This window comes from Hermetia illucens, chromosome 5 (assembly GCF_905115235.1).
Source record: "Hermetia illucens chromosome 5, iHerIll2.2.curated.20191125, whole genome shotgun sequence".
Classification (NCBI taxonomy): Eukaryota; Metazoa; Arthropoda; class Insecta; order Diptera; family Stratiomyidae; genus Hermetia; species Hermetia illucens.
The window spans coordinates 82,940,739-82,966,792 of record NC_051853.1 but is presented as its reverse complement, the minus strand read 5'-3'; the positions used below and the strand labels follow the sequence as shown (position 1 = coordinate 82,966,792).

The 26,054-nt window shown below is 43.3% G+C and overlaps 2 protein-coding genes across 3 annotated transcripts; one reads left to right on the top strand and one right to left on the bottom strand.

Annotated features, from left to right (window-relative positions):
* The first annotated feature begins 5,866 nt into the window (after nucleotides 1-5,866).
* Nucleotides 5,867-14,537, top strand: LOC119657168 (ADP-ribosylation factor-binding protein GGA1). 2 transcript variants are annotated; one of them, XM_038063953.1, is made up of 8 exons: nucleotides 5,867-5,907; nucleotides 5,967-6,037; nucleotides 11,908-12,068; nucleotides 12,129-12,726; nucleotides 12,783-13,085; nucleotides 13,143-13,263; nucleotides 13,362-13,983; nucleotides 14,042-14,537. In XM_038063953.1, the coding sequence occupies exons 2-8, from the start codon at nucleotides 5,992-5,994 to the stop codon at nucleotides 14,255-14,257; spliced, it is 2,067 nt and encodes a 688-aa protein (XP_037919881.1). In that variant the 5' UTR covers nucleotides 5,867-5,907; nucleotides 5,967-5,991; the 3' UTR covers nucleotides 14,258-14,537. The 2 variants fall into 2 exon arrangements, with proteins under 2 accessions (XP_037919881.1, XP_037919882.1); XM_038063954.1 differs by having other exon boundaries at nucleotides 5,900-5,911.
* A 6,114-nt stretch (nucleotides 14,538-20,651) lies between these two features.
* LOC119657169 (protein LST8 homolog) lies at nucleotides 20,652-21,949 on the bottom strand. Its single transcript, XM_038063955.1, has 4 exons — nucleotides 21,896-21,949; nucleotides 21,706-21,835; nucleotides 21,470-21,622; nucleotides 20,652-21,401 (listed from the first exon to the last, which is right to left on the bottom strand). Coding segments are annotated over exons 1-4 (957 nt in total). The 5' UTR covers nucleotides 21,898-21,949; the 3' UTR covers nucleotides 20,652-20,729.
* Between the last annotated feature and the right edge of the window lie 4,105 nt (nucleotides 21,950-26,054).

Below are 26,054 nucleotides of genomic sequence, written 5' to 3'. Positions count from 1 at the left end.
TATCTGGCATAGCAAGATAGCGGAAAATATCTTATAGATGGTACTCAACAACGTGATACCTCTATAATTGCTGCACTGTGTGATATCTCGTTTTTTATGTATGAGACAGATAATACCTTGGTGACAATCGTCAGGCATTGATTCGCTGTCCCATACCTTAAGCACAAGTTGATGAACCACTTGGTATAACTGGTCGTCTCCATATTTAACCAATTCGGCTGTAATTCCATCGGCTCCTGGCGACATGATTTTTAAGCCGATGAATTGCACCGTCTGCAATTTAATGCCATACCGGTAACAAATTACTTTTAAGCAAGGCAGAGGAGGACCAACAAAATATTAAACACATTTTTTTTTCATTTAATGCATTTATATAAATACTTTTTTAGTGTGAAGTGATAAAGTTAATTTTTTGTTTTTTCTTTGTAACAATGGAGTGAAGTTACCATATAGTGGTAGCCTTCCGATTTTTTTCAGATTTTTCGGTTGGGTAGTTTCTGAGAATTGACTCGTTAAAAAAATGCTGACTTTCCACCCCCCGCACTCCTCACCTTTCCAACAAATGTCAAAACTAAGACAGGCCTCGGAAAGTACTAACCGATACTTTTCATTTGATACCCGACATAACTATACTTGGTGAAAAAAAAATTTACACACCCCTTTTGCTTAAATTCAACGTAAAAGGATGTAATGTATGCGTGAGCGTTCACAGTTCGCATCTTTTCACCAAATTTGGTGTCAATCGCTATAACCGTCTCCGAGAAAAATATGTGTCACAGACAGGCAGACACTTAACCGATTTTAATAAGGTTTTGTTTTACACAAAACCTTAAGAAGGGCTGGGGAGAAGTAGATTCTTCATGAATGGGATTTTAATACTTCATTCGAATATCAATTATTCTCGTTAATTATGACGTCAGCATCTTATTTGTATCGTTTAGGATGCGATAAATTCGCACGAAATGGATAAGTTTGAACTGCTATAACTTTGACACTAATAGTCCGATTTCCATAAAACTTGGCATGTGTATGCACGACACGCATGTCCTCTATCATCATCATCAACGGCGCAACAACCGGTATCCGGTCTAGGCCTGTCCTCCAGAGTATTTTTTGATCTAATATGATCCCCAAATATTTGACCTCTGTTTCTTTTTCAACCTCCGTGGCATGTAATCTAATGGCTCTCAGATAATCAAGCTTACGGTTCCTAGGGAATGGTACTACATATGTTGGGTTGATTGATACACAGTCCTGTCTTCCTGCACCAGTTACTAGTGATTCGTAGTCTAGTTTGGATTCTGTCACATAGGATATCCTCATATTTATCCCTACAGATTAAAACAATGTCATCAGCTTTACCCTGAAGATGTATTCCAATATTTGTTAGTTTTCCTAGGTGTTCGTCATTTACCATACTTCACATTAATATTAATAATACCCACCTTGCGAACAACATTCATGACAATAGAATTTATCACCATTAACGGCGCAACAATCGATATCCGGCCCAGACCTGCCTTAGTGAGGAACTCCAGACATCCCGGTTTTGCGCCGAGGTCCATCAATTCGATATCCCTAAAAGCTGTCTGGCGTCCTGGCCTACGCCATCGCGCCATTTTAGGCAGGATCTGCCTCGTATTCTTTTTCTACCATAGATATTGCCCTTAAAGACTTTCCGGGTGGGGTCAAGCTCATCCATACGGATTAAGTGACCCGCCCACCGCAACCTATTGAGCCGGATTTTATCCACCACCTAACAGTCATGGTCCTCTATGCCAGTGCAAAATTTAATACTCCTAGGATGAACTGAAGGGGGGTTTTTCAGTTAATTTCTAAAAGTTGTTAATATACAGGGTGCGGCCGCATAGCTTCCTTTTTTCAAAACTCAATAAAAACGGAAAATATTTATTTATTTTTTATAATGCCATGTCTACATGTCTAAAGTTTTTATTTACATTGTTTTGAATATCAAATCTGTTAGGTGACGTCCCCCATTCTCCATACATTGCGTAAACCGATTTCTGGCGTTTGTCATGACTCTTGTTAGCATAGCAGGTGTTATGTTGGCAATTTCTTCTTGGATGTTGGTCTTCAAATCTTGTCTTGTTCTTGGACGGTTCACATAGACACGGGATTTCAAAAAACCCCATAGAAAAAAATCACAAGGGGACAGATCGGGAGAGCGTGCCGGCCATTCCAAATCGCCTCTAATTGTGATAAGGCGCTCTGGAAAGTGTTCCCTCAAAACAGCCATCGATGCTCTTGAAGTGTCTGCTGTTGCACCGTCTTATTGGAACCAAGTGTCCCCCAAATCCAAATTTTTAGCCGTGGGAAAAAAAATTCTGTAGTATGTTTACATACCGGTCCGAATTCACTGTCACTGTAACCTCATTTTCCTCAGAAAACCAGGGACCAATAATTCCAGCTGAGGAAATTGCACACCACACTGTGACTTTGGGTGAATGCAAAGGCTTTTGATGCAATTCCCGAGGGTTGGTGTCAGCCCAGTAGCGCATATTTTGTTTGTTAACCGACCCACACAAATGAAAATGGGCTTCATCGCTAAAAAAAACAATAGCACCCTCGGGAACGACATCAAGAAGAAGTTCACACGCGTTCATCCGAGAATTGAAGTCACGTTCTGAAAGTTCCTGCACTATCGCCATCTTATAGGGATGAAAATGAAGATCATCACGAAGAATTCTTCTCACAGAACGATCGGATAGTCCAAGGACAGATGCGTGTTTGCGCGCAGAACGCCGTGGCGATCGCAACATTGACGCTCTCACTGCTTCAATGTTCTCAGGTGATCTAACGGGCCGAGGGGCTCCAGTTCTTCCTTTTGTCGCACTTGCAGTTTGTCTGAATGTAGTGACCCATGTAACAATTGATTTGCGGTGTGGGACGGGAGCCAACGGGGCTAAATTAAAGCGATTCCGAAATGCACGCTGTGTTGTAATAACCGAACATCCGCTTGAAGAGTAAACCTCAACGGCAGAGGCACGCTCCTCACTATTCCAACGCATGATGGCGACTGAACCGTGTCGGGACAAAACTTTACAGTATCCCCTCTTGAACGAGACCACTAGCGCTCCGCTATGACATCAACTAACTGAGTGGCGCGCATTTTAAAAAAGGAAGTTATGCTGCCGCACCCTGTACTATTAGTATTTTTAAGCAGATATCCAAGTTGGACATATTTTGAGGCCTAGATTTCATCTAAGCGCCACTTTCCTGATTTTTTAGTTGGGTAGTTTCCGAAAATGAGTACATTTTGACTTCTTACTCACGCACTTTGCAATTCACGCCAAAACTAATGTCAGTTTCGGAAAATATTAATCGAGACCCTTCATTTGATACCCGACTATATCCGGTGAAAAATTTGTTTAAATCCCTACTTTGCATGTATGGGGAGCCCCCTTATAAACTCCACCTAAATTTATGTCATTCGCTGTATGCGTGGGATTTCATAGTTCCCATCTGCCCACCAAATTTCATTCGAATCGGCTTAGCCGTTTCGGAGAAAAGTGCGTGTGACAAACAGGCAGACAGACAGTGAATCGATTTTAATAAGGTTTTGTTTCACACAAAAGCAACTGTAGTTCCTTTCTGTCCCCTTTTTCATACCGTAAATTCGTCGCTTCGGACAACATTGCTTGTAATGCTTTTTAAGGTTTTGTGTAAACACAAAACCTTATTAAAATCGGTTTTTTTCTATGTACACACATACATACAGTTACTCAAAAAAGTATCCGGACAATGGTTAATTTAGAATTGTAATGCGAAAAACATAGATTTGTAAAATAGTAACATAATTTCGTTTTCCACGATAATAATATTTTATAGCAACACTTTCGAATGAGCGAAAAAAAATCATCATTTCGTTTTAGTACAGTTGTTTTTCTGAGAATTTATGTATACATGCTTGTTATGAAAGTCAAAAAAGTATCCGGACAGCGATGAATTCTTGGAAAATGCACAATATTGCAACTGATTTGTCTTTTGATTTAACATGGTGATTAAACATTGATTAGTAGGGCATTTAATTCTTCTGTGTATACACACGTTTAATAAAGATGGGTCGGAAAACGCGGGAGATTAGTAGTGATGTTAGAAAAGTTATTATTGATCTTTTCAAGGACAATAAACCGATACGAGCGATCGCGAAAATCGTGAAAGTGAATAAATCGACGGTTCATGAAATAATTACACGCTTTAAAAAAACGGGTTTCATCGATAAGAAAGGGCGATCAGGCCGTCCACGAAAGTTTAATGACCGAGAAGAAAGATGGATCGTGCGGAAAATGAAAATAAACCCCAAACTAAGTGCAGTTAAGTTGATAGCTCAGGCGGAAAAAAGGTTTGGTAAAGTTACAAGTGTCGAAACAATTAGAAATATTCTTCGAAAGAATAATTTCCACGGTAGAGTTCCCAGAAAAAAGCCCTATATAAGTAAGCAAAATCGGCAAAAAAGGCTACGGTTTGCTATTGCACATATAAATAAGTCTTACGATTTTTGGAAAACCGTTATATTTGCCGACGAAAGCAAATATAACATATTTGGATCAGATGGAAGTAATTTTGTATGGCGGCAGCCAAATACGGAGCTGAATTTGAAAAATTTAAAGTGCACGGTGAAACATGGCGGTGGTTCTCAGTTGGTATGGGGCTGTATGTCAGCAGCGGGAGTTGGCAATTTAAAGTTTATAAATGGGAAATATGACAAATATCAGCATCTCACAGTCCTTAAGGAAAACTTACTTCAAAGCGCAAGGAAAATGCAAATGGAGCATTTTTGTTATTATGAGGACAATGATCCCAAACATAACTCCTACGTTTGTAGACTTTGGCGACTGTACAATTGCCCAAAAGTGATAGATACTCCGGCGTAAAGTCCGGATCTAAATCCAATAGAGCAGTTGTGGGAACATTTGAAAAGAAAAATTCAAAACTGCGAAATTTCAAGTCTAATTACACTTAGAAAAGCTTTGAAGGAAGAGTGGGCGACGATCAGTCCACAATTTTGTGAGAAACTTGTCAAATCGATGCCTAGTCGACTAAGGGAAGTAATAAAAAATCGAGGAGGTCCAACAAGATATTAAATTTTACATTAAAGGGGTAAGTTTCCTTCAAATGCTTTCTGTCCGGACACTTTTTTGACTTTATTTTTTGTAGCGTTCTTAACAGCGGAGCTATTTTTTTTTAAAGCGGAAACTGAAAAATTTTTTTTTTTTTTGGAAATTTATTATAAACCAATCAAAGATAAATATAACAAATAATCATTAAGCAAATGTGCCACAATTGTTTATATTTCTTTGAAAATATCTATACAACGGTCATGTCCGGATACTTTTTTGAGTAACTGTATATATTTCTTACGACGGTGTCCGGATTTCAATTTTGCTCACTGAACATGGATGCATATGCAAAGGTGGACCTAACGTTCTCTATATTTTTTTTCCTAACATTATTCATACTAGCACAAATCAAGGGTACTCCCCGATTTTACTTTGAATTTCAATTCATAAGGCGTGGCCCCCTGTACCAATCGCAACACCATACCTTTCACTATTCCCTGATTCAAAGCAAGATTATCACATAAGTAGGGAATTCCCCCTTGTTAAAATGGATTTTCTTCAGTGGCTCTCAAAGTTGCCCCAAAGGTAACACAATTCGTCGTAATGATTTGTAGAAATTAACAATACCTAATACAATTTAAATCAACTGAAACTCGTAATAGGTTTTAACTAGTTGCATCAACAGCCTCTACCGTTATATTTGAGGATTTCGGACTAATTCTGTAATTGCATGAAAATTGTACTAATTTCAATTTTGTAAACAGATCCGGTGATTGGACGAGTGACAGCACTGCTCCAGCATTATCTGTCAAAGTCAGGCCAGAACGTAGGTACGGAGTGGATGCACTTTGATTAATTCTAATTTTTGTTTCGTTTTTCCTCTAGCAAAAGGAGTGCAAAGTGACAAACTATGGCAGCAGGAGTTTCAAGTGATCACAATCTAGAGGAATTGCTTCGTAAGTACAGAAAACAGTTTCTTTTCTAGATATTTCTACAGAGAAAACTGTCAACTGCGCTGGCAATGCAATGTTTACAGCCGGGAGGCCCCCTTGGCGCAGACAGATTTACAAGAATACGGAAAAGTGATTTTCTTGCAAGAACAAACTTTTCTTATCTTTTAATTTGCAGCAGTGATGGTGTTGGTATTACTTGGAAATGTTCTTGTTTGTTTTGTTGTTGGCAAAGTTACTCATGGTTATCACTGCGGAACGGAGAAGTTGTTGTAAACTGCATTGAAAAAAACAGATACTGTGTCGAGATTTAGAGTTAGTGGATGCATTCCCTGGAGCACAATGCTATGTTATGCATATACCCATCCTGTGAAATATACTTCATCATCAACTTTACTTGATCTAGACGGAGGAACTTAGCTAACATTCAGCAGAGACGAGTCCATCCTATTTGGCTGTTAACCCTAATAGGATGTCCTTGAATGGTACCAACCTTACATAGCTTCGCAGTCATTCGAAATTATTTTTGCAGATTATGAAACATCACAAAACTCTTGGAAATTTATCCAGAAGGCAAAGACTTTGCTTGTTGACTTGTGAGCAGATGTATACGACGCCAACAGATAAGGGCGAACATAAGCGCCGATCATCGCCTGCGTTCGAATTGTCTCTTGGGCGTATATTAATGTAAACAATTCTGTTTGAATCATATAATTCCATAGATATTGTCTTTTAATGTGGCTTCTTTATATCAGTTTCGGCCCTTTTCCCGGGGCTATGTTTGTCATAATAGATACGAATTAATCAGGGGATTTCCCTCTTTCCCTCTGCCAAAAGAGATCCGTCAGTGCCACGCAATCAGTTGCTGGTTTAAGCCGTATATCAAAAGCTTCCTCCTAGTTTGCTCTGTGGCTTCAACGTGATTCAAATTTCTTATCGAAATGAAACCTAATTGACGTGTTATCCCTTGCTTTCAGTAATTCGGAATAGAATATCAACCTTTCTTCGATTTAGGCAGCTCTCCGCCTCACTGATAGTCCCGGCTATTCTGAAGATTGCCCTCCTTGTCTGCACCTGTATTGGCAGACGGAGAAGGGTTAATCCGAGAAAGACTTCCAGGGATGCCGTTGGACATGTCTTCATTGGCTCACTGATACACACGCAAGCCAGTCTGCATTTGTACAACTCCCTGGCTGTTATGTTGAGTTCAGTTCTTTCTGCTCAGATTGCTGCCCCACAAGTGATTATTGACCTTACTACTACTACTTACGCCATCGCTCCATCTCAGGCAAGGTCTGCCTCGTATTCTTTTTCTACCATAATATTGCCCTTATAGACTTTTCGGGCTGGATCATCGTCATCCACACCGGTTGAGTGACCCGCCCACCGTAACCTGTTGAGCCGGATTTTATCCACAATCTGACGGTCATGGTATCGCTCGTGTGTTATATTGCCTACGGAAACGTCCATTCTCACATAGGGGGCCAAAAATTCTTCGGAGCATTCTTCTCTCGAGCGCGGCCAAGAGTTCCCAATCTTTTTGCTAAGAACCCAGGTCTCCGAGGAATACATAAGGACTGACAAGATCATAGTCTTGTACAGTAGAAACTTTGACAATACGGTGAGTCATTTCGAGTGAAACAGTTTTTTAAGGTAAAATACGCGTGCGCAAATTTCATCGTGATAGCTGTTATCGGTTGCGATTCCCTAGAGTTGAGGTCTCCTATCCTTACTGTTCTCGTTTGACTAGTGTCATTTGATGTTGTTGGTTGTTTCGTTTTTGAAGCGAGAGCGATCCTGCTGCTTTTATTTAGCCACGCATAGTCAGCCGTGTGCTGTTTCACTGTAGCTAGGCGAACAGAACCGGCCTTGAAGTCGAAGAAAAGATGGTGCAATTGATGGCCATATTCGAACAGTTTTTCCATCACTTGCAACGGAGAGAAAATGTGATCTGTTGCTAATTTGCCTGGAGTGAAACTTCTTTGGCATGGAACGATGATGTTTTGTGCGTTTCGTGCAACATCTTGTCGTGGTGGGGGAGCAAGCAGGTTGTGACCGGGAGGCAGTTTTTGTAGGCCTCACCAAATTCATGTCCCCCTACGGACAAATATGTAAAAGGTATACCTTGCAACTCAATGGAAAGCTTGCATTTAGTGAATAGGGTGCAGCCAGCCGGGAAGGAAAGTACGGAAACACTCACCTTGAGAGAACCTGGAAATCCAACTACGGCCGGCCCGTTCGCAGTACTACAGCGGGGGAAAGGGAAGTTGGTGACGTGAACGCTACTAGTTCAAGACGCCGATATGTTAAAATGGAGCCAAGCGGCCCGGCCACCGTGAACCTGGGAAGGCTCCAAGCCGGCCGTAGAGGAAGGCACTGCGGAAGAAGCTGAAACACCTTGGGAATAAGGGCACGGACTTGGTTACACTACCAGGTGCGGTAATGTGCAGAGAAGTCAATTACAAGGAAGTGAAATCTTCGGTGGAAGGTGGGGACAAACTGACAACCCCGGTGAAACCCACACTGGATGCACCATACTCCTCCAGGGGTCTAGCATATTTTACGATGAAAGATCTGTAAGGCCGAGGGCTTGTATCCTGATGTCAAGATGGTTACAGGCAACCCTGCTGCGACAGTTCTGTTTTCAGGACCTAGTTATGGTCATCTTTCAATACCAGATCAATAGTGAGAGGAAGAGGCATGGATGACATATATCCAGTGATGCTAAAGAAAGGCATAAAAAAATTAGAGCGACTGCTAAGAAATATTATTCTAGCATGTCTGGCTTTGTTCTTGGCAAAAGTTTAAGATAGTTTTTACATCGAAGCTTGGGAAAGATGACTATTCAAATCCAAAGAACTTCAGACAGATAAGCTGAAAGATTGATCTCTTAGAAAGACGCTACCGCGCCAGGTTGCAACAGTGTGTGGGATTCTCACCCACAAAAACCACCCTAACTTCTACGCCCATATCCTCGCGGGACCACCGTTAAATATTACTTCTCGAGGAGGGCTCTGGTATACGGAGCTCGTTTCAGTTCCTTCAGCTTTTCCTTATCGTAGTTACCGTTCCGTTTATCGCACTCCAGTTTGCTGCGGACCTCAGCATCTCCTCCACTAAATTATAGAGTCCGATAACTGCGTTGAGGGCATCGTTTAACCGGACAATGGAACATAACATGCTCCGGATCCTCGGGTGATTTTGACAGTATTGTTTTTCCTGCGATTGGTAATAAGTACCGCCTCCGTCTTATTTTCCACCAGGTGCAATTTCACCATTCGGAGCCATATTTTGATAGCATGAATGGTTTCACTTGCAACTACAAACGCTGCCAGGTCGTCTGCAAAACCAATCTATGTTACCTCCCTGGGCACGTGAAGGCCGAGCACTCCGCCATACATTATGTTCCACAGCATGAGCTCCAGTATGGAGCCTGCTGTCACAACATATTCCTTCGGTCCGTCTCGTGCCAAAGAAGTCTTTCCGAGAGGTAACTCTCGATTATCCAAGCTAAGTAACCAGGGACACCCAGTTTAGCTAGGGTGCCCTTAACCCCAGTTGGCTGAGTTAAAGGCATTCCTGACATCCAGCGTGACCACCGTGCAGTACTTACCAGCGGTTGATGCCTCCTGGGCCAGGTCTACGACCGTTCCAATGGCATCAACCATGGACCGCGCTCTACGAAACCCAAACTGCCGTTCCGATAAACCACCAGCTAGCTCGACGAAGGGAACCAGCCTGTTGTATATCACCCTCTCCAACATCTTCCCCATAGTCTCTAAAAGGCAGATAGGGCAATTTTTGTCCACCGAACTTGTTCATTACAATCTTGTAAGCAGCGCCCCACGGATTCGTATTTGCTTCCAGGCACAACTGTTTGTAGCAATTTCGCTCATTTTCGCGTATAGCCTCCTTAAGGCTACTTCGAAGATCGCGATATTTTTCTCCGACTGCTGATGTTCTGGCTTCCCTCTAGTCCTTTGGCAAAGCATCCTTGCTCGCAGACACGATGCTCTCAACAGTGCGATTTCTTGGTTCCACCAGTAGTTTGGTTTCCTAATGTGATGTTACTTGCTCGCGGCATCGTAGATTCTCATGCCTCACTTATCCGTTGATATAACTGGCTCGCTTTTTCCAGCGCAGTTCCCTTCGGGTCGTAACTTCCTTCTAAAGTCGTTAGGAATGTCTCTTGCTCGAAAACTCTAGTGGACCACCCCGCTATCCTGTTTTTTCCGCTTTTGACATTCACTCAATTGTCGCCTCCCCTGTTCCTGATGTCGAGAAAGATGGCCTGATGGTCACTGTGAGTATAGTGTTCACTCACTCGCCAGAGCATCCTTCTCGTCAACGAGGTACTGAGATAAATCAGATCGACGATTGAGCCTAGCCCTCTGCCTCGGAAGGTGGGCACGCATCCAGCATTGGCTAGTACGATGTCCAGCTCCGCGAAGGTTTCAAGCAGGATTTGGCCCCTGGTGTTCGTCACTCGAATTCCCCAGTCTAAAGCTCACGCGTTGAAATCGCCAGCAATGATTTTGAGGCTGTGGTCTCTAGTATCCAACACCAAGCCGTCTAGCATCTCCTCATACTGCACTAATGTTGCACTAGGAGGAGCATAGCAGCTGTAGATGTGGACGACGTTGACTTTCGCTCGCACAAAGCCGGCTCCCGGGGATACCATTGTTTCTTGAATGGCTTGTCATCCACATGCCCATATCACCGCGTTTTCCGATGAGTCGTTCACCCACGTCGCACTAACGTAATTTCGGTACGGTTCACATATTACCGCCACGTCCACATTCGACTCTCGAATGGTTTGCGAGAGCAAGTCTTGAGCTGCCTCGTAATGGTTGAGGTTGATTTGTATCAATCTTACGATTCAGCTCCCTCTTATATGCCGGGCACCTACCGCCACCTGCAACGTGCCGGTCATCTACTCCCTTTGCACAACATGCATCGTGGATCTCCAGTGCGGTCTTTGATAAGGTGGCTTCGCGCTAGATTTGTTTAGTTCCAGCAACAGAACCCCCTTTTGCGTTAACCTGATACGGCTCACACTGCCACCCAGGTCTGTCAGTTCCGAAGGATATCCCGACGGGTCTGCTTTTTCTCCTTGCCTTTTTGACGCCCACCTTTGTCCATTCTTCGGGTTTACAAGCTGTAGGCTTACAAAGACGCCGCTGCGCCCGGTTGTAGCATAGCGCTGTATAAGATTTGAACCCACTTACACCATCCACGCTTCCATCCATTTACTCATGGAACTATGATACTATGAAATATTAGTTTGCGGGGAGGGACCTGGTTTATATCAGTACGTTAGGTCGCCACAGACGCGCCTTTCGGGGTTGTTCCACTTCCTGGAGTTCCTTTTGGAACGAGGCGATTGCGTGGCTATTATCGCAATCCAATTCGCCTCTGACCTCAGCAGTTTCTCTATCAGGATGTGGGATTCAATGTCTGCATTGAGAGCGTCGTACAGCTTTCTCTTCTCCATATACCTCGGGCAATGAAACATAGTAAACTTCAGCCAGGGTCGTAGAGAGAAACTTCGTCTGCTGCCATCTTCTATACAGTTCGTAATCACTTCGGAAGAATTCGCCCTTTTTTTCTAGGGGAGATAGTACGTTTCATTCTCTAAAAGTTCCAAGGGATCATTCCTGTGATGACACTACAACGATTAAGAGTAGGTGTGGTTGACCAGGGTATTCATCTCAAATCAACAAATATTTCCGAAAATGGAAGTGGAATGAAAATAACGGACATGAACAGGGTGATATAAATTATAACTTTTTCCAAAGCATTTTTTTTAAATAAGAATTCTTGCAGTACGTTTCTTAGCGCTGTGACTTCTATGCTTTCTTGGTTTCTCTTTCCAGAGAAAGTAACGGATCCTTGCAGTGAAACAGTAGATGAATTAGCCATAAATTTATTCTGCTCTGCGGTGCGAGCGGATCCGACCTTAATAAAGAAATCAACTGAACTGATCGTATCAAAAATAAAGAGTCCTAACGTAACACAGTCTCGAAAAGCGATAGAAGTAAGTTAGATAGTTACCACTCGAAATATCAGAAGAGCTGAATAATGTTCTCTACTTTAGCTGTTGGAAGAATGCATGTCAAAATGTGGCTCCGAATTTCAAATGGCCGTTGCTCGATTTCAATTTCTCAACGAACTCATCCGGTTGGTTTCCAAGAAATTTTCAGGCGATGACACTCCATCTGAAATTCGTAACAAAATATTGGACTGCCTCTCACTGTGGACTGTGCAATATCCTGAACGAGTGAAAATCAAGGAGGCATATGAAACTCTGCTGAGAAGTGGAGTTCAACACGAAGTGACCCCGACTATTTCAACGTGCAACAAACGAACTGACTTCATAGACGGTGAAAACGAAAAACTTTTGAAGAAACTTCTGAGTAGCAAAAACCGAGATGATTTTCAACGAGCAAATCTACTCATTCAGTACTTAGTTAAGCAAGATGCGAAGAAAACGGAGCTGGCAGCACGTCAACGGGCGGAATTACAGGAAGCGCGAAACTCAGCTACGCTCCTCAACCAAATCACAGACCGTTGGGTCGAGGACGGTATGGTGGGCGATTTGGAGCTTGCCAAGGAAATCTACAATTTATGTGTTAAATCGAAAAGCATTATCATGAAGATGCCTGAGATTATTGAAGATAACGAGCAACTGTTGGGTAAGATTACGTGAAAAATTGGAATGGTCTCGATGTAAGTACACTTTTTTGCGCAGGTGATGCAATAGAGGTTAATGAAATTTTACATGGGGTAATAGTGACGTATGATCAGTTAGTTTCGAATGAGACAATGCAGAAGACAAGTACAAAGACAGAAACACAGTTGACAGATTTGTTAGCTCCAACTGAAGCCCACAAGGAGGCAGATACGAAAACTCCATTGAATCCACTAGACGAATTGTCAGATATTTTCAGTCAAAACTTGAAAGCAACGCCGATTGCACCTAGTATAGATTTACTGGAGCCGATAGCGGTAAAAGCTACTTCATCTCTTCCGAAAGTGGAACCGTGTATAAAAGGTAAGGTTGAAGTTTTCTTATGCAAAAAGGTATTCATATAGGTGATAACTTTTGTAGACCTGAAGGACCAAGGCAGTTTGATGAATGGTACACGGACACTTCCAGACATTGATAAACTTAGTGAAGAATTATTTATGGAAAGCCTCAATTCTAGCCAACGAATCGGGACATTCAAAAAGTAACGTTTTTTTTCTTTACCTAAGTCAGTGCTTGATTCAAAGCTTTAACTGAAACCCTTGAATCAACGGAATGATTCACGCTACCATTTATTTCTAGGGAACCAACTAAGATAGCTATCAAAGACCTGGTAAAAGAAAGTTCAAAAGAAGATAAAAATCAAAAAGACTCGGATCCCAAACCAAACGAAATAACAACAAAAGAAGATGTTCAAGAGACTAGTCAACCGAAAGGAATCATAGATGTACCAGTTAATTTCTTAGATATTTTGGGAAGTACAAAAGCAAGCGAGTTTGAAGACATTCCTGAAGGTGACAATACTGCAAAGCATGCGATTTCGAACGACGATAAAGATGCTTCGGTGCTGCTTCTCGACGATTTACTTTCCGTTGATACGCTTCATCCAATGAAGGGTAGCGATGAATCTTTGCAGAAAATCCCCACTTTGCCCATAGCTGACGATGAAGAAATAATTAAAATAACAGAAGAAGTGCCGAAAAAAGTTATAAAACATTTATCTGAAATAAATATTGAATTGGATTCAATACAACCTGGTAACGAACGACCCCGGGTAGTGATGGATGATATTCAGGGGCTACGTGTGACTTTGAATTTCGCCCTGGATCGGCCTTCCCCGAATGTTTCGGTAATTGTGATTTCAACCATTAATCAAAGTTCCTCACCAATTAGCGAGTATCAATTCGATGCCAGTGTGCCGAAGGTTTGTTTATTTTCATTTCGTTTCAAGTATTTTGCATCTAAGATGAATGAAATTGCAGCCTTGTAAATTGCGACTCCTCGCTCCCACTGGAAGTAACTTGCCTGGAGTAAAACCATTCCGACCCCCGACGGACGATATTCAACAGATTCTTCTGCTATCGAACCCCACTCAGAAGCCAGTAGACTTAACTTGCATAATTGGATACCAACAGGGAGATGACCCAGACCCGATCAAAGAGTCGGTTGTAGTGAAAGATATCCCTTGCTGTGAATAGTGTACCTAGTGCATTTCAATATAAAGATCATGTAGAAAATGCTGGAAATCAACCTTCCAATATGCCGGAATTTTATTTGTAATGAAATTGTCATGATTTATTCCATACTCCCGGCAAAAATTTATCTTAACCCCCTCGAGGTGTAGCTGGAGCTTTTAAAGCGTTTAGAGGTAATCATTTTAAGACCAATATTGTTAGGTTTTATCTTTTATTCATTTTATTACGTATTTATACTTGTCATTTCATTTATTGTTGTATCAAATCGTGATATTGTACACAAGATTATTCCTTTTGATTTTATTTTGTTTGATATTTTCTTGAATTCATTGATCCTTCCACTTGATTTTGGTGATTCTGTTAACAGAATGTAAAGCAACCCTATTGAAAGGCCGCCCGTCAGGTGATTATGGTTGGTTGGCCGATAAGTAGGTCACTTTAAAATGTGTGGAGACCACATTCGTAATGGTTGGTATAGGGAGTGCATTGAAAGGATCAGGGGATGAATTCGGTCATTCATATTTTTACTCTGAACATTTCTTTCTGATTATTTTATTCTTTTTTGATATCGTAGATAAATGCGTTTACGCATAGTGTTCGACTCTTGCAACGGTACACTGTCGAACTACTAACTAAACACCTCCCGGCCATCACAGAGCTAACCTGGAACCGTCTGGCACATTAATTCGAGCTAGTTCTCCTGGCTTAAAGAGCCTTCAAGTCAGGGAATTGCTTCTATCAACGGGAGGAGAGAGGAGGAAAAGAGTCATTATTTGAATTAATCTCTTACCATCGGATCCCTTTACTTACTCAATCCTCTAAGCAATAACGAGAACCAGAACGTATGCGCAATAAAACTCCATCTGCCAGCGCGCCTTAGCATCTCTATGATAACGTTGTCTGAGAGGATTTCCCTGTGTGTGCATAGAGTCTGTCTGCCAAGGATCTAAATTGCCAATGAGGCGCGCGATTTATCTGCCTCCTGACTTAGTTTGACAAGAAAGCTGTCACTCCGTTAATGTTGCTGTACTCCACGGGCAACCGCCTCTCTTAAATCTTCTCGCTCACGACTGTAGATGGGTTTACGTCCATAGCAAAAAGGGGAGCGTGGATCACCTTCACAGCCGATTCTGAGACAAGGCGATTGGCAGGCACCACTCGCAAAATCTCCCCGTCTCCTCATTGCGGCAAAGCGTTTCGAAAGAATTCCTTGCCAAGGGCATTAGTCCGTAAAGCAAAACACAACTGCGTTGCTCCCATAGGAAAACGTCTCCTGGTAGATGTAGAACGCCAACATTCGCCATTAGCCGACTTTTGGTTTTGATTCTACAGTCAACTCGCCGGTCGATCTGGGACGTGGGTTCACGATTTTCTTTGTGTGTCCGACAACAAGCACCGCAACATCATCTGCGTAACTGACCAGTTGCGATTCTTCTGGATGAATCCCTGTTGTACCACCGACGTAATTTACATCCTCCTCTTTCTGATCAGCGCGCCACCTTCTAGCGAAAATGCCCCTCTTTCAGGCACGAGTTTAACCCCCCGAGCTGCAAGTCTAACCTTTGGGCGACACCAGTTTATATACTATACAATACTTCTGCCGGGATACCATCAGGACCTGCCATCTCCTTAGTTTTTATAGTGACAACTGGTCCTTCCAACTATTTCATGGTGAAAAGCGGGCCGTCTTTAACGCTTTCTGCGCTGTTGCCATTAGCCCATATGGGATGTCTAAGGATTAATTTCCGTAGAATGCGGTCCATCCAAGTATACAGGGTTGCTTCAGAGCTACGGTTTTTCGATTACCTAGTTGACTAGATCGTGCCAGCTGTGAGCTTTGTTTCTATTTATCGCGTTGCGAAATGTCCGACAATTCCCGCCGTCCGCCAGTATATAGAAGGCTTGTTACGACTTGGAAGCCTCCAAGGCGTGGAAGCTTCACAGGCCGTCGTTATCAGGTTGATCACTGAATTAATGGCAGTGTCAACTGTAACGCACTAACCCCGAACTGGCCTCAACTGTGTCGTAAATTTTTGTAAAAACTGGCCTTCCAGCCCAGAACGAGGGGTCCATGGGTCAGAAATAAAGAAAGAAAGTTTGGCCCGGTCCGCCATCAAGTGAACTCCCTTACATTCCTGAACACAAACTGAAATTTGCTTCGACCGAGTTAGGCCTCATTTTATTAGGCATTTTTTGTCTTGAATATAATTCGTGTCGTGTTACGAATTGTATATAAAGGGGGTAAACAGAATACTGGCTTTCTCCAATTCAGGCGAGGATTCCAACGATAAAAGCTGGACATTCTGGGCCTAAGCGAATTAAGATCGTGGAATTCTGGGAAACAATATGCTTTTGTACTCTGCAAAGCCAGGTGGCAGCAGGCGTGAATCTGTGATCTGAATGCTAAGATGGGTTCTGACAACATCCTGCTCGGGCATGTGATGGGGAAACACGGTCTTGGCAACCGTAACGATGATGCAAGGTTTGTGGATCTCTGCAACTTTCACCGCCCCGTCATTGGCGGCACACTATTCGAGCACAGAGCTTGTCATTAGGTCAGTTAGATTTCTTCAGTTTGCGGTCAGGAGTTGTCTCCTAGATTTATGCACATTCAGAAGACAACAAGAGAGGCGCTGACATCGGCCTCCAAAGGGATCACCATATGATGGTCGCTTACATTCGCTTGCGTGGTGCATCCGCCACTTTCGCAAGGTTGGAGAACTGTAATCCTCCTATCGCTCGTGAGGAAGCTATCTGGCAGATCGGACTACATATACACTGATTAACCTGCCTGAAAATATCAATAAGATCTGGCTGATTGCGGAATTGTGGAAACGGAAAAAATGAAAGCCGTATTGACCGATGCGAGTGATGATGAGCGTGAGGCACTAGAACTCCTATGTAGTATATATCCCGCGAAGTTCAAAGTAGTGAACACATCGTTACGTTTAGTCTGAATTGGAATACGTGTCCGCCCCATTTTGTTAAATGGAATCAACATTCCACAAACTGACAATCTCAAATATCTTGGCTTCTATCTCGATTGAAGTCTTACTTGAAGAGAACACATCGAAGCTAAACAAACGCAAGTGAAGCTAAGAAATTTTAGTGTACCACTAGAAAGCAACTTACTTTTGTACAAATCATTAATTATACCTATCTGGACCTACGGAATTGCAACAAAAAAGTTCAAGCCAGTCGAAGATCCTTTGAATAGTAGCAAATGCACCTTGGTTCATCAAGAATAATAGCTTACATCGAGATGTAAATACTCCTCTCGTATATGACGAAATATTTACTCAAACCAATAAATATCGGCCACAAACATACTTGTCCCCAGTCGCAAAAAAAGGCAGAACGGCTGGTTCGACGATGAATGGAAGCTAGCAACGGAATGGAAGAATGCGGCATATCGAGTAATGTCGTATTTTCAAAGAACACGGGCACGCGCGGAGATTTATCATGAACTCCGGTGAGCGGGGAGCAACTTCACAGACGGAAAAGGAAGCCTGGGAGAACCAACAGGTGAACTGTGAACTTGAAAAGTATAGGCAGCAACCGCACCAAGCGCAGAAGTTTTACTAACAAGTCTGCCGAGACAAAGCCGAGACAGAATGGGCATATTGGAGCGATGGGTTGAGTACTTTGATAAACTGCTCAACAACCAGAACATCGGCGAGTTGGAAGTCCCGCCAACTGAAGACGACGGATAAATACTCCCACTAGCAAGTATAGAAGAAACAGTCCGCGCGATTCATCGGCTTAAAAACTATAAGTCGCCAGGAGCCGATGGAATATAGTCGAATTGGTTCAACATGGAGGCGACTAATTACACAAAGCGGTTCATCAATTTATGCTCAAGGTATGGGACAGCGAATCGATGCCTGACGATTGGCAACGATGCATTACCTGTCTCATACATAAAAAGGGAGGGATGGACATATCACGCAGTACAGCAATTATAGTGGTATCACGTTGCTGAGTACCGTCTATAAGATTTTTTCCGCTATCTTGCTAGGTCAAATAGCCCCTTACACCTAGAACATCATTGGCTCAAACCAAAGAGGGTTCACTCCAGATAAATCAGCAACAGATCAGATTTTTTTCTGCGGCAAGCGTTAGAAAAACTGTTGGAATATGGACATCAGTTGCACCATCATTTCATCGACTTCAAGGCTGCCTATGATAACATAGCCAGGATAAAACTGTACGCGGCCATGAGAGAAATCGGTATCTCAACGAAATTGATAAGGCTGACCCTGACCAATGTGCGAGGCCAGATAAAAGCAGCAGGATCACTCTGAAGACCATTCAACATCAACGACGGTCTAAGACAAGGGGATGCTCTATCATGCACCCTCTTCAACCTGGCCCTGGAAAAAGTTGACGATAGATAACGATATCGACAGCATGGGAAGAATAACCCGAGACGCACAAATTGCCTTCATCCAGATCGAGTAGACGGTGCGAGATCTTTGGTTGCACATCAATCAAGGCAAGACGAAATATATGGTGGCAACGTCAGCACCAAAAACCAACCAACCAACAACATCAAATCGCACTGATCAAATGAGAATCATAAAGATAGAAGACTACAACTTTGAGGGAACGTTGAAAACTTCTCCTACCTAGGGTCAAAAATCACAACCGATAAAAGCTACGATGATGAAATTCGCGTACGGCTGTTGGCAGCCAGCAGAGCCTATTTCAGCTTACAAAAACTGTTCCGCTCGAAACCTTTCACCGTAGGATCAAAGCTCTTACTGGGCAAGACAATGATCCTCATATGTGCCTCGGAGACTTGGGTTCTTATTAGCGAGAAAAATTGCGAATTCTTGGCCGGTTGCGATGTTGCTGATGATGGTGAATAAATATCGAGAAAAACTAAAAGATCACTCAAATATTTTTGCCAGAAAATTGTAAAATAATTCTCATTGGAAATCACCAATTAATCTATCCTTCACCTTAGAATATTAGTGAAAAAAAATAGGAGATGTAATAATAAATCAAGTTATAAAGGAAATTAGACCAGATCCCTCTCGGCCACAAAAGGGCGGTTTTCATTGGATATGACTCTCCCACACTTTGCGCCGCGCTGGGCCGAAGACGACCTAGAGGGAAGAGCTATCCCAGAAACCTAAAAAGTTGGCGAAATCAGCCGTGAAGGTCCGCCCGAAAAGACTGATGGACAAAATGCTCGGTTGACACGTTCTTCTACGCCTCCATGCTAACTAGGCTCGATAATGTGAGGGGGCTCCTTTGAGCGCTTTGATCCCCCACGTGTCATTAGTACAAAATTGACGTATCTATACCGATGCGTGGGTCCGCATCGGATCTAGAAATAGACAACAAAGGAATTCGCGACGGCCTAACGAAAAAAATCAGAACGCGAGCTAAACCTAGAAAATAAAAAATAAAAAAAAAATAAGTCTCCTGAACCGAGTGCCGCGATCGAGAACGGATGACAGTCCCAATCATTGTTTATTCTGCCTCAGATAGTTATTGAGGCGCGGTCCCGAAGGTTCCCTCCCATCCTTGATATCCTCAGGCCATTATTTGAAGGATGTCTCTGGTAAGGTTTTGCGGGGGTCAAGGAGGAAGAGAGAGGGAGGGAGACCTCAAATAAAAAAAAAATTAGCTCATTCATTCATGGTATATTCATAGGAAATGCAATCAAATAAAAATATAAAAGAAAAGTGGAATCAAAGCAAAGAAAAACTTACATGTTGATTACACTCCAAGCTCGGTGTGGCGTGTATCTGATGTTGCTTGATTTCTTGACTCAAAAGAAGGAAGAAAAAACATATGCATACGCAAATACTACTGAATTTAATGCAAAAAACTACATCGAAAGTCTTTTGGTTTTCTTTTCTTAATTTTCTTTCCAGGAATCCTCCCAACGACGCACACGCAAGGAGGAAAATGTCTTGCACACACTCAGACCAGAAATTCTTAGAGGCCACAAATGCGATCTTCTATGAATGTCGCACACTCAATGGGGAACGTCCTCCGCAGTTCGAAACTGAAACTTCAGCACAAAATCACTTTACGATTGTTCCCGCGAAAAACTAAGGAAACTCACATTCATCACAGAGTAAGCTCCGTTTCGCCGTTCGTGAATTACGTTCTCTTGGCAGACTATGTTTTCTGTGGCTTTTTATCTTGCCGCCTCACGCCCATGCACAAATTTCCCAAAACTTAACGTCGTTGCACTCCGCACTAATTGCACATTATGGAATGCATTATTTCAGCAAATTAATTCAGAAAGAGGCGAATGAGATTCCGCTCCCGTCGCGAAACCGCGGTCACTACAACACTTACAAAGCAATGAATTAGCCGCTACAACATGGCAAGTTCGGATCAATCAGTTGCCATCCCCAGACCAATAAGAGCCAACTTAGTTCACAGATTTCTATTTTATGTAAAAAGCACCTTAAAACTAACAGCGGAAATCTCAACAAACGACAAAGCTAACCTACGACACTATTTCATCCTTAAACGACAGAGCGGTGATGGCCTTCTGATGGCCCATGTACTCCCTCTCGATCTCGGACTTGTCCAGCTTCCATAGTCTCGCTATCGAATCCGACGAGGCCGTGAACAGATATTTGGAGTCAGCACTGAAAGCTGCGTCCCATACCCATCGATCGAGTTTCAGCTCCCGGTACAGATCAAACTGGCCAACATTCCAAATGCGCGCGGTCCCGTCGCCAGACGTTGTGACCAAAAGACTGGAATCTGGGCTGAACTTACACCTGAGGGCGTATCGCTTATGCGCGGGGATCTTCATCTTGGGCTCGACAATGCTGAGCTGTTGATCGCTGGAACTGGACAAGCTCCAAACGTAGCAGTTGCCTTTGTTGTTCACCGCTGCCATGTACATCCCATTCGGACTGATGGTTATGTCTTGCACGGATGCGTCCACTTCGGGGATGAGTTGTTCGTGCACGTCGGACTTCACGTCCCACAAGTACACACCGCCGCCTTGCGATCCAATCGCCATTTCCACCTGATTAGGATGTAAGCAGGCGGAGTTGATGGGTGTCGGGCAGTCGAACATGCGCTTGCATTGCGGATTGGCTGAACTCATGTCCCAAATGCGCACTTTGCAGTCTTCGCCGCTCGTAAACATCCACTTGCCGTCTTCCTGTAAATGTGACACAATTGATGTGAGCTTTGAAAACATCTCCATAAGAAACTGGTTTCTAACTCTACCTGGAACCCCAGCCGCGTGATATTCTTTGTGATTCCTTCGAAATTGATGATTGGACTGCTCGAGTTCGAGGTCATGTCGTAGAGGCGAATGCATTGGTATCCCCCGGCAGCAAGCATTAGTTTGTCAGGGGTACGGTCCAGGCAATTGACTTGCTGTGGAACAAAGGACAAATTAGTGAATGGTAGTTAATTAGGGACTGAAAATGTGACTGGACGCTAGTAAAATCATTACACACTGATTCTTCATGCTGCATGGTCCTGATGCAGTTGCCCGTGTGCGCTTGCCACAGCTTTATCGTGTGGTCGTAGCCACCGGTCGCCAGGATGAGTTGATCACCAGCCGGCTCCTGTGTCATCATATACACCCTGCGGAAATAAAAGTTTATTTTAGAACTTTATTTATTACGGGGTTTCGTTGGAAATTACATTTTATGCAGCCTCCGGCCACTACTGACAGTACTTGTGTCAAATGTCAACAAATTGCCCCTTTGGTAATTGTTAGGGATATTTTATTCTTTCGGACCTATCCATATTCTAGACACAAACCGTTGGGATATTTGCCGTTGGTAGGTATGTAGCAGGGAAATCCCTGACGGTTGGAATGAAAAAATTGATTTTGTATATATAATTGGTATCCATAGAGAATGTTGGCGCGTGAATGTATTTTACGGGCTATAGCTTAGGTACCTGGGAGCAAGAGGTAAATGGCAGAATAAATGGAGCGTATATTAGGACAAATCGAACAACGTCTTTTTGTTGTGTATATTTTTTAACTTCTTGTTTACGAGGTGTGGATATTTTGTTCAAGTTTGTAGGGAAAAAAGTGAGACAGAACCCCTGCTTAATGGCATTTATTCTCTGATAATCAAAAAAACTAAATTTTGTAAGAGCAAATGATCTTGAAGGTCGCTGCATGGGTCCGGCAAAGTTAGTGGAAAGGTCACTTTCTTCTTGGGGAACGTGAGCCAATGAAGCCAGCTGTAGATAAGAAGACCGCAGATTAACAGCCTGTGGTTGTGACTATTAATCTGCAGCCTCCCAATCAAAAATGGAATCTGCCCACTCGAGATAAGCAGGTTTAAGGTGGTCCGTAGAAGAGAACCAGGAGGAGGAGGAAGTACCTTGTTTATCACTCAATGCGGGTCCTTATATTGTTGCTCTAGATGGCATCGATTCGGTGAAAAATCTATTCGCAGATGATCAAATCCTTGAAGACGAAAGGATGCCTAGGCGCTGGTACCGACGAAAACCTCTAAAAAGGCTGCGCAGGTCAATCACCGAGTCTTTGGGCTGGTGATTGATTTACCCTGGGCAGCGGCAAACTCGCCCGGAATGCGAATCGATCAACCGAAAGCCGGAGATACTCTTGCAGATCCTTTTCGAAAGTGGTGCGTAGCCTAAAAAGGACTGCTGGAAGCGCTTGAAGCCATGGAGTCACGGGCATGTACTTTAAGGCGGGCTTGAGAGTTCGGTACATCCGTTCCATCATTTCGTTGGCATGATAAGGTGATGAGTGGCGATGTGCAAAAGCGTAGCAAAAATTGAGATCTAGTGATCGAATATGGCTCGTAGAATGGTTGAGACCCCCGTATCCAGAATTGGAACTGCTTGCAGTCCCCGTGTGAGACAGCTTCCGGAGCCTTTACAAGAAGAAAGCTTAATGAGATCGACGTGAATGTGATCTAAACGAGAATCAGGCGTTTTGAAATTACCAAATTGTTCCCTGTTGCAATGGTGTGCCTTTGAGAACTGACACGGCATGCGTTGCCTGGACCGGTGCAAGCCGTCCTAGCTCCGCTGGTCTTGGTGTGGTAGCCGTCGAACTCGAGTCGGTGAAACTTGAGCTGTCCAGTTGATTTTGGACCTGTACAGCTCTTCAGTAGCTCTGTTAGGGGGGTCTGGAGTTCAACGTGAGGAACGCAGCAACGATAATAATTAGTGACGCCAAGAAAACATCTTTGCTGCGAAGAGTCTATGGATTTCGGGAAGTTTGGGATTGCTTAGATTTTGGGTTCTAAGGGGACGGAAACTCTTCTTGCTAATGTGAGCAACCCAGTGAATACGATTTGCCCCAGTTAACCTGGATCTTGGCTACCTATAGGAGTGAAAGAAGTTCGGCGGGGTGATGTCGATGTTGCTTATGGTCGTTTGAGGAAACCAAGATGTCATCTTGGTAGCTGCGGACGAAGTCCAATTTTCTGAAGAGGTAGCTTTAAGTCCATTGCAGTGTTATGGCTGCATTCCTCAGCCCGAAGGGCGTGGTGACGGCTATGGACGACAGTATCGTGATCGGTGATTAGTCCTTACTATTTGAGTGCTTCCGAGGATAGCTGTTTGGACATCCGTAATAATGAATGACTAGTGAATGGTGTGCGATGTCCGAGGTGAAGCACTAAGTCTAGAAAGTAGTGATCGTATGAAATAGGCCATTAAGGAACTGCAGGAGGAAAAGATTTTTCATAAACGACAAAATCAATTCACTCAATCCGTAGGACATCATTGCTGACGCGCGTACTGGCCAAAGAACGCATATGACACTAAAGTTGAGAGGGGTGTGTGTTTCCGAGTTCGACATCAGTAGGCAGCTTGTGCAGCTGCGCGTCTGGTGACTCCGTGTGGCGGTCGATGATTGCCGTCTTCAACATTGGGTACTGTCTCCGAGGGCGAGCAGATAATTTCAGAAACGGCCAAGATGGTGCCTAGGTCCAAGGTGGAAATCATCAGGTGGTACGATATGGCATCGTTGCTTATTCTGTGCCCCTGGAATTTCGATTCTGTCTCGTGAAACCACAGCCGCTGGTTAGCATGCCACAAGGAGGTCAGTTTGCAGTGATCAACTGCAAACTCCTTGCTTGTGTGCGTTGCTTGCTACATACTTGCGTAGCATTGTGATTCGAGCTGTGCAGCGAATTGAGGCTGTTCTGCATCGTCGTCCTTTTGCCCATAATGACGGTCCGGTGGCGGAATTAAATGAGCTGAAATCGTGTACACATGTGATGGTGTAGTGAATGAACTCCGAAAGCCATATGGCAGGAAAAGCCAAAAACTTCCGCCCAGAACAATCTATTGCATCGTATCAATCACCGTAATTCATCCTCGCTGCTCCAACCACTAGCAACGTACATACACAGTTTCGTACACATCGCGACGAAATTACAATCGACAACAACCCAGCGTGGTTCAAAACCCAAGAGCTGCACAAGGCTTCAACATTTACCTTAAAACAGATGTAAGGATAGAAGTTCCACGATGATCTAGGAAACCTCATGAAACACAAATGCATCGAGAAATCTAACAATATCACGTCCTTAGATCCATTTCTCGATGAACATGGACTGATCTTCATAGATAGGCGCCTGCAAGCACTAAAATCACCTATGCCGTCAAACATCAAGTTTTGATCCTGTATGATCTCTTTGGAATATCAAACGGGAAACGTATGCTAGATCCATTATACACAACTGCATATAATTTGCTAGGGCCTATCCGTCAGCCCTTTTGTTAAGAAAACGCAACAAATTTTCTTGATGCCAGGAATCAACTGGCAGAACTTCAAAAAAATTTCAGAACCAGCAATCAGAGAGAAAGGATCCGTAGAAAGTGTACTAAATCCACTTCTGCCTCCACGATCTCCTCATTTTGGTGAACTTTGGGAGTAGTTAAATCGGCAAAACACTTAATGAAGAGCGCTCTATCTTCCCCCTCTGTGTATGTGTGTGTTTGTGGTGACGGAGAAACTTTTTGTAGTCTCTGAGCACTCAGACCGTGGTGATCCATTATGGTCGACTCTCCTGTCCATCGAAATATCCCCGATTCGTTTATGTATCGCAAGATTTCCGTTAGTGGATTTGATGCTACCCGTTGCAGCTGGAGCACATCAGAACATTCACATAAAATATGATCCATGGATTCCGCTTCCTCATTACAGGAGGGACAAGTATCATCGTGTACAATTCCTATTCTGAACATATGTCGAGCTAGTGAATTAAGGTTTGTCAGAATGCCTACAATACTTCTGCAAGTCTTCCTGCTTTTCGACAGGATAAACGTTGTGGTATGCATGCTAGGTTCTGACAGAAAAAGTTTGGTGTGTCTAGCAGCATTTAGGCTCTGCCACCTGCCATTATTGGAAGCTTGTTCCCAGCTTACGAAGACAGCCTTAGCCAATGATGCTGATACTCAAATTGCTGGTTTCAGTCCCGGCGCGGGGGAAATTCGACCCTCTTTTGTGTAGGCATCCGAGATTTCATTTCAATCTACACAACAGTGACCAGGTAACCAAAGTAGTTCCACCGTATTGAATCTAGAAATAGAGTTCAAACGATTTCAAATTCAGGAATGAACAATTTTGCAGGTGATCAAAAGACTACTTACGTCCTCAATGCAGCCTGGCTATCACTGCAGACTGCGACGTGCCTGGCCTTCAACCGCTCGTCGATCATCCAGTTTGGCGCATACACTTCACCTTGAGAAAACGTTGCATATTGTCCCAAAAGATAATACCTCTTCTCGTTTTTATTCGAGAGGTAGATTCTTACTACATAACCCTCTTCTGTTTTCGAGCGATTGGTGTAAAAGGCCTTCA